This window comes from Ochotona princeps, chromosome 3 (genome assembly GCF_030435755.1).
Source record: "Ochotona princeps isolate mOchPri1 chromosome 3, mOchPri1.hap1, whole genome shotgun sequence".
Classification (NCBI taxonomy): domain Eukaryota; kingdom Metazoa; phylum Chordata; class Mammalia; order Lagomorpha; family Ochotonidae; genus Ochotona; species Ochotona princeps.
The window spans coordinates 115,605,057-115,614,356 of NC_080834.1; the positions used below are offsets into that span (position 1 = coordinate 115,605,057).

At 47.7% G+C, this 9,300-nt stretch overlaps 1 protein-coding gene across 1 annotated transcript in view; it reads left to right on the forward strand.

The window, feature by feature from the left end:
* SLC7A14 (solute carrier family 7 member 14) overlaps window positions 1-8,983 on the forward strand; it is a 45,593-nt gene extending 36,610 nt beyond the window's left edge. Inside the window, exon 7 of the mRNA XM_004591308.3 lies at window positions 8,375-8,983. Coding sequence (XP_004591365.2) covers window positions 8,375-8,694 — 320 coding nt within the window. The 3' untranslated portion in view covers window positions 8,695-8,983. The remainder of the gene's footprint in view (window positions 1-8,374) is intronic.
* The last annotated feature ends 317 nt before the right edge of the window (window positions 8,984-9,300 follow it).

The window sequence follows — 9,300 nt, forward strand, 5'->3', positions numbered from 1 at the left end:
CCCACCCTCCCCCTTAGCCTGGCAGCTACCCAATGTTCATTTGGAATTGTCTAGGTTTAGAGAACAGATAAGATTTGCGCTATTGGAATTGGACCTTGTGAATCTATACCAAATTATGAACATTCCAAGGGGCAGACACACCTTACGTTCTTAACCTGAACATCACCTGAAATCCTATTAAACTAACCCCAGGCAGGGAAGAAAAGGCAAGGAAAAGGGTCGTGACGTGGGACTGGAGAGGGTCCCAAAATTCGTGATTCCATATCCCATAAATTAGGATTTGAGATTCTATGGGAGGCAGAGGAGAAAATAGTTGGTCCTTTCAACATCAAGAGCATGCTCAGAAAAGTTTAACACATCAGGAGAGTCAGACTGAGCATGGCAGCAGTGTTGGTGGGCTTCCCAGAGTGAGTGTGGAGCAGAGGCGCATAGCAGCCCAGGATGCCTGCTGGCAAAGAGTGCCCCAAGAGGCACAGCAGACACACAGGAAGGAAGGAGCAGGACAGCCATAGAAGCAGCCAGGGAATGCAAGATCTCCTATGGATCACAAGAATGGAGACAGGATCACAACTGAGATGGGAAGCCTGGGCTGGGATGTGCCGTGAACCTGCGGCAGCCAGCCAGCCAGCCAGATAGGACAGGGCGTTGTGCTTCTTTTTCCCTCAACACCGTGTCTGTGAGATCTGCTTACGGTGTTAGCTCGTTCATTCTCCTCACCGTCCACCCCTCCGCTATGTCCTGCACCACAACGTGTCTGTCCTGTCCAGTATCTCTTCAGTGTCTGTGTTGTTATGGACAGAGCTGCTGTGAATATTCTTGGGTGTGATTCTGTGGGACATATGGACACATTGCTGTTGAGTTCGACTTGAAGTGCTGGTTCACATGGCTGGGGTTGTTTTCATATTGTGCAACATATTGGCATTACCTGTTATGGCTATTATGCATCTTACATAGAATAACGGTCCTCAACCCTCAGAACATGTACACACTGAGACTCTGGGTTGATATGAGGTGGCGGTTGCTCATCCCTGGGTACTGGCACGTGTGGAAAGTTGTGAGTGGTTTCCCCCTTTGTCTCTCCCCTTCCCCCAGGAACAACAAGAAGAAATAGCAAATTTGGAAGCAATGGATTCACCCAGTTTTCCCTAAACCTCAATCCTTCCCACCCTGATCAACCATGTAATCATTATTTTAAAAAATAAAACTTATTTTAAAAGAGAAAGAAAACGGTCCTCATTGCCACTTGCACATGGGAACCTGAGGCATAAAGTAACCCAACTTCACATTAGATCAGAGCCAGGCAGAGAATATGTGCTTTATCTTAAACCCAACCTTCCTGGCCACACCATACTAAAACGACCTCTTTGTGATTGTGAACTCTGGATTATATTAAAAAAAAAAAAAAAGAAAAAAAGAGGGGGAGATGATTGGTAGTTGGTGGGGACCGTAGTGGGTCAGGAAGACACCTTCTCATTACCATCCAGGCTTGCTGTTTGGCAAAGAGCACTCAAAATCAAAACCGCTTTGGGCAGTGGGCAAGGATTCCTGCCTCAAAGTGCACTCGAAGGAACAGTCCCAGTCGGCCTGAGAATCCAGAGAAGCCAGAGAAGCCAGAACTGCGTCTCTGCAGACCAGGGATCTCCTCTTCAACCCACCTCGGTGACCTCAGAGCGGGAAGCCTGCTGCTTCTGCTCATGGCGTTCATTGCTTTGCAGAGCTGGGTTTCTGTTTTAAGTTTTCTCCTGTGAGATGGAGACTTGTCTCTCCTGTCCCCTTCACTGGTATAGAAGGTCATCTTCTTGCCAGGATAGAACAACAGCAGCAGGCGAGCAGGTGCTTTGGCATCGATGCTGAGGGGGCTCTGCACCTGAAAGTGGACTAGGCCTTCCCAAGCCCTGCCAGCTCTCCAGTTGCATTTCAGTCCCTGGTTTATTGTGCAGTCTTAACTTCTCTGAAATGACAGGTTTAGATTTTTTTTTTCCTAAAAGGCTTTCTTGTTACAAAGTATTTGATTCCGGAGAGAAAGCCAATTCAGTGGCTAAGAGCAATGGTTCTTCCTCTTGTCTGGCCTAACCGCCCATGTTTTCCACCAGGGAGCTCTCTGGTAAAAGAAGCCAGATCTTCCTTTGCCATGAACAGATTTTCACCTCTGACCGGACCTGGCATTCAGCGCAGCTGTCCTGTTACAGCTGTGGCTCTTGTTAAAACACCAATACACTTCTGGCTGACGATTGGCAGGCCCTGCCCTGGCCACACCATACAGCCCCACCACGACTCACCAACCAAAAAACAGTTCCCACCCAGCAGGGCAGCCTCCTAAATCCTGCTGCTGCCCAAGCACTGCCTTCATTTTCATCGTGTCCTTAATTAATTAGTCTATTACAGACATAACATGTGTAACTACAGAGCAATAATTCAAGTGTTTTAAAATAAACAACAGAATTACATGTCCAACTAGAATGAATCATGACATGTATTAATTAGTCATTGTATTCTTATTGCTTTGTTCCAAATGCTATCTGGCTTATGCCAAAGTCAAAGCCACCACCAAAGATGAAACGTTGCCATTGTGGCTTACAAAAGAACCTGATGACCGTCCTAGTGACAATGCTACATAACAGTGCCCCAAGACTATTTCAAGCAATGCTATCATCATCAGAAGCAACGTACAGCCTCATAAGGTGGAGTGTTTTTTCTCTACGTGTGTAAAAATATAGGGAAATTTTAGTGTCATCAACTATCAAGTCAAATGCAAGAAATTATTCATGTTTACCCCCGATAATGACATGGAGTGTAGTTTTTGGAGGATTCTACCGTAGAAAGAATCCCACAGAATATTGAAACCTTCAATGGGAGAGATTTCCTTCAAAATATTGAAAAGGCAGTGGCTGGGAAGTGCAGAAGGAGCTAGTAACAGGCTCTCAGGCTCCGTTTGCAGCTCACTCCATTTTTGTATATGAGATTCTTCAAAAGAAAAGGATAAAATGAATTGCTGTCCATCTATTCACACCTCATAGCCAACTCCTGATAGACGGGAGACGTATGAGAGCAAGCAACAGCCTCAGTGCTCAGGGTGTACAGCGCTCTGCCCACTTACTGCTTATGGTAAATGATCCCTGCCTTTCTCTGGGCTGCTTCCTTTCTGTCTGTGAAATGTACAACCTTCCCACCACACACACACACACACACACACAAGTGCATGAGCTACATGAGTGCATCAAAACACCCATGGAAATGTAGAATTACAAATAAGTGTATTTGATACAAAAATTTTTGAAATCTGTATGTACAAAGAGTCTTCAAGATAGTTCATGAAAATACATGTAATCAAAAAAAATTGCAGAGATTTCCATCATTTTTGCATTGAAAGGAAGTTTTTCCATTCTATGGTACACACGCTGGCAAACAGGCTCAGTGGAGTGTAACCAAGACAGTATGCGTGTAATGTGCTAAGCTCCTTGGTTGCAAAGTACAACAAAGTGACACTTTATCACAAGACCTCCTTCTACAGGAGTCGGGGGCGGTCGGGTCTAGGTGGATCCACATTCCCAGATATCCCCAGAGTTCTCGGCAACTACCTCATGTTGGCTTCTCCCCGCCAACTGGGCGAAGGCGAAACAGGAGCAGAAACAAACGCCCTGCTTAGCCCGGGGCTCTGTTTACGCCCGCGACACAAAGCCCTCGTTATGTGCGGCAGATGGTGCGCGCTTCTCTCCTCTTCTCTCTCCCTCCTTCCCTCCCACCATTCATTTGTTCCTCTCTGTTTCTTTGTCCCCCTGCTCCCCCCAAGCAGCTATTCCTGAACTGTCTTTTGAGGGGCAGCAAGCATGAAGGCAGACGGCAGGCCAGGACTGGGACAGTGTTTCAGCCCATGACCACCACTCTCCAGTGCGTGTTGGGTATTCATGAGTGCTTTTCCAAAATAAGCATAGTCCGTATGCAACACACACACACACACACACACACACACACACACGTTCCTTGTCAGACTGGCCACTCCCCAAAAAACAGCTGTGGACCTAGCCTCTGACTATTTGCTGCACTAAATATTGCTGATAAACCAGGCTGTCGAGGACTGAGTTTGCCAGGCTTTGCTATCCAGAGACAACACTGCTCCCACTGCACATGAACCCTTTGTCTTTCCCAGTCTCAATTTCTTCTTCTGAAAGATGTAGCTATTCGAACACGCAGACAGATAACCTCCTGAGCCTTTGTCAGCTTTACATATTTAAGATTCTATGATCAGTCAAACCAGGATTTTAGAAAATTCCCTTTAAGATAAGGGGATATCTGGAAAATACCCAAATGGTTTGGCAAGAGTAGGGCAAGTTCTGTTGGAATAAGTCAGGAGCTTGCATGGTGGTACAATGGATTTAGCCAGGGCTTTCAACACCAGCATCCCATCCTGGAGCATTGATGTGAGTCCCCACTGCTCTGCTTCTGATCTAGCTTCCTGCTAATGCACCTGAAAGGCAGTAAAAGATGGCTCCAAGTGATTAGGCTCCTACCACCCGCAAGGGATATCAGAATGAAGTTCTGGCTCCAGGGTTCAACCAAACACAAATCTGGCTGTTGCAGCCATTTGACAAGTAAATCAGCAGGTGGAAGGTATCTCTCTCTCTTTTTTTCTTTCTCTCTTTCCGTGTGTGTGTTTGTGTGTGTGTGTGTGACTATGACTGTGGCTTTCCAAGGGATATATAAATTAAAAATAAATTTTAAGAAGAATTGAAATCAATCCAGTGCTCAAACAATGGCCTTGTTAGTGGTTAGTGGCAGGAGAGAGGAAAACGAAGAGGAATGCTCTCTTCAGTGAGGAAATGACTCGCTATGAATAGTAAGAGAAGAGGATCAGAAAGGAAAGAAGTGGGTGAGCAGGCACCATGCAGGAGTAGGCAGCATGCTTGACACCTGCCCGGATGTTTAGGACAAAGACTTTCTAAAGAGTAAAACTGAGCAAAGGAAAGTGTCACCTGAGGTTCATACTCAAGTCCCAAAGAAGCTCCGAACAGGCCTCTGTAAGAGTCAACATGGTGGTCCTTTCAGAGAAAGCCTTTCTGGGACGTGCTGTTCACGGTGAGGGTAATTACTCTCCCCTCCAGGACCACCCCCTGCTGCCCGTCAAGAAAGACTAAAAACTTATACTAGAAAAGATGAGGTTGCTATTTGAGAAGCAATGGCTACATCTGCAAATGATTTTCTCAAGGATTCATAACCAATTAGGACCATAAATCTCTGCTTACTTTGGCTCCTGAGTTGATTTCATGGGGGACGGGGGGACGGGGGGGCGGGAGGGAGTCCTTGAAGAGGGAAAGAGAGAAAGTCATTTGAGACAAGGGGGGAGAAACCCAAGCTTAAAAAGACACACACTTCAAGTTCAAAAGGGAACAGGATTATGCAGGCAGCAGAGGAGCAAGCTCGACTTGCAGCTCCAAGCAAACAGCTACAACAGAGGAACAAGCTTGATAAGCTACACAAATGCCCACAGGATCAGCAGAGGTAAAGGTTAGGGACCCAGAAGGAGAAGCCCAGTGGCCTGGCCATGGCACGACCTCACTAGGCAGAGAACTGCTGTATCAGACATAGTTCCTTATCTCAGGAGAGCCTCCATTTTGGTGGATCATTGCAAGTGATTGCAACAATTGCAAGTGATCATTGCAATCACTGCAACCTGTGAAGGTTTAAATGACATCGCTAAGCTTAAGTCACACTGCTGGCTTATTAAATCAGAGACTTCATGACTGGAGCCTGGGCACCAAAGTGGCCCATGGTGGGGTGGGTAGGTAGCCCAGGGGTTAAGACACAGGTATACCACATCAGAATGTCTTGGCTCCATTCCCAGATTTGCATCCCTTTCTAGTTTGTCTGAAAGGCAGCCCTGCCACCCATGGGGAAGACCCAGACTGAGTTCCCATCTCCCAGCTTCCAACAGTTAAAGAGCAATCCAGGGATGGGAGTGCAGCATGTCAGGTAAGTCCCAAGTGCAACCAAGTTCAGAACTATCGCCTACTTCATCGTTAGGCTTCCACATGTTTCAGAAGTGTTGTCACTCCCAGAGAAGCTAAGTAAGAGTATAAAGGCTGCACTGCTGCAGGTGCCAGAGGCAAGATTTGGACTCAGGGCCCGTAGTCCTACTGATTATACCCCATGACTCCAAGACTACAGTTGTCACCTGCCCAGGCCCTGAGCTTTCACAGAATTTTTAAAATAGGAAATTAAGGGCCCGGCGGCATGGCCTAGCGGCTAAAGTCCTCGCCTTGAAAGCCCCGGGATCCCATATGGGTGCCGGTTCTAATCCCAGCAGCTCCACTTCCCATCCAGCTCCCTGCTTGTGGCCTGGGAAAGCAGTTGAGGACGGCCCAATGCATTGGGACACTGCACCCGCGTGGGAGACCCAGAAGAGGTTCCTGGTTCCTGGCTTCGGATCTGCACGCATCGGCCCGTTGCGGCTCACTTGGGGAGTGAAACATCGGATGGAAGATCTTCCTCTCTGTCTCTCCTCCTCTGTGTATATCTGGCTGTAATAAAATGAATAAATCTTTAAAAAAAATAGGAAATTAAGACTCTCACATTAGCTGTTTGTCTAAGATTTATTTGCTTTACTTTGAAAGTCAGAGTTACAGAGAAAGGGGATAAGACAGAGGGAACCAAAGAAAGAAATCCTCTATCTGCTGTTTCATTCCCCAAATAGCCATAGTGGCCAGAGCTGGGCCAGTCTGGAGCCAGGAGCTTCTTCCAGATCTCCCACATGGGTGCAGAGGTGTATAGACTGGGGCCATCATCTGCTGCTTTCCTAGGCATATTAGCAGGAAACTGGATGGGAAGCGGAGTGGCCAGGACACAAAGCATTTGAGATGCCACTGTCATAGGCAGAGGGTTAGCCTACTACACCACTGGCCCCAACTCTCAAACAATGTTTATGTATTATTCAAAAATTCATAAAGAGACAGATGGTTGGCATAGTGGCTAAGCCACCAGTTGGGATAGCCACATTCTGTGTTAGGCTGTCTGCGCTGAAGATCTGGCTCCACTCTGAGTTCTGATACCTACTAGTGTGCACACTGAGAGGCAGCAGGCGGCAACTTGAATGGCTAAATCCCTGCCGCCCGTGCTGGGGACATGGATTAAGTTCCTTTGCTTCGTGTTGCATTGCTTCAGCCCCACCCAAGCCTGTTGCAGGCATTGTAAGAGTGATCAGGTAGATGGAATCTCTCTCTCAAATTTACTTTGTTTTTCAAAATTCACTCCTTATTTTTATTGGAGAGGCAGATTTACAGAGAGAAGGAAAGATCTTCCATGCACTGGTTCACTCCTCAAATGGCCACAGTGGTCAGAGCTGAATTGATCCAAAGTCAGGCGCTTCTTCTGGGTCTTCCATGTGGGTGCAGGGTCTCCAGGTTTTGGGCCATCCTCTAATGTTTTCCCAGCCCACAGGCAGGGAGCTGGATGGGAAGTGAAAGAGCCAGAACATGAACTGGCACGCATATAAGATGCTAGCACTTGCAGTAGAGGATGATCCAATTAAGCCATTGTGCCAGGCCCTCTCAAACTAAAAAATAATAAGCCATAGAAATGAAATATTAGCCCTTTGTAATGTTGTGTATTCCTGTGACTTAGGTAGATAAATTTCTTTCCCTTGGTTACAAAGGACCTCGACACAGGGAGATTATAGTGGACATTTCATGCTCATCAGGAATTGGCATTCCCTCCCCGAGCCACCATGCAGCTTTCTGCAGCTGTCTATAGCCACCCTGTGCAGATGATCACATGGCAGGTGCTCCAAGGGCCCTAACAGTGCATACCACAGACACTCCGAGGACCCACGGAAGACAGCAGGCAGCTCAGGGGTACCCTTGGTGAGCAAAGAATGGCAGTATAAATCGTGGGCTAATGTAGGTCTGTTGCTACATTGGTGAACCCACAGCTTGAGCTCCCCAGTAGAGGCAGGGTACCACAAAATGTTAAAAAAGGTTGGGAATGGTTCATTGCTCAGTGGTCTGTAAGCATTTAACTCAGGGTAGAAAATGTGTATTACTGGCTGATGGCTGTGCAAATAATGCACTGGATGCCTGCAGGGAATGTGGGCATGGCGGTGGCCAGCAGAGCCCATCCTCAGCTCAGTCTCACTCACAGCCAAACACTGTCACAGACGGAGTGTACATGCAGGACTGTCAAACGTTTTGACTTTTTCAGGAAAAGTTGTAACTGTAGGTTACTGCTTGGAGGATCCCCTGGGGCTTTTAAATGGCATGTTAACTGTTGTCTTTTCCAAACGCATCATCTAGTCCCCCCCATGCGTCCCCTGAACCCCAAAGCAACTGCTCATTCACCTGTGGCCTTCCTCTTCCTCCCTCCCACACACCCTCTCCCACCGCAGGTATGCTCATCTATTTTGGGTATGGCATCTGGAACAGCACCTTGGAGATCAGCGCTCGAGAAGAGGCCCTGCACCAAAGCACGTACCAGAGCTACGCCGTGGATGATCCCTTCTCCGTGGAGGAGGGGTTCTCCTATGCCACAGAGGGTGAGAGCCAGGACTGGGGAGGGCCGACCGAGGACAAAGGCTTCTATTACCAACAGATGTCAGATGCGAAGGCCAACAGCCGGACAAGTAGCAAAGCGAAGAGCAAAAGCAAGCACAAACAGAACTCGGAGGCCCTGATTGCAAATGACGAGTTAGATTACTCTCCAGAATGAGGGGAAACACACAAGAGGGTGGAAATGATGGTGGTTGTTTTGCAGTAACTTAACCTGTGGGCTTTGAAGGCGAAAACTTTTTTGGCTCTCATTTCACACACCCAGCCTCTCCCGAAATCAGTCCCCGGTCATAGCCTGTCATTTGCGACTGTTTGCTGTTTGGGATTGTTCTGTTGCAAGGTTTCACTCAAGTTCCATAGCTGATCCTCTGGTTTAATAACAGTAATGATAATATACTAAGTAGGAGGCAATGTGAAAATTCCATGTGAAGTGCAACCATCAGAGCTGACGCTGGCAAACATATTGATGGTTGGATCTTCGGGGCTGTCATTGAGACCTTAAGCAAAGACTACCCTTCTTGGACCCCACGGAGGCAGCAGTGCCAAACAGGCAGGTGTGGCTCAGGCAGCACCTCAGCCAGCTGAGGACCCCCTCCCCTGGGGTAAGGCCCTGTTCTGAGCGTTGGCAGGATGGAGCGTGCCTCCTCCGGGCCCAGCTGAGCAAGTGACTGCTGGTAATGCCTCAGTGAGCCACGCTTTGTCCTGATATGTCACCCACAACAAAAGTCATGCGAAGATACACGACACTGCTTTTTACTCACCAGTG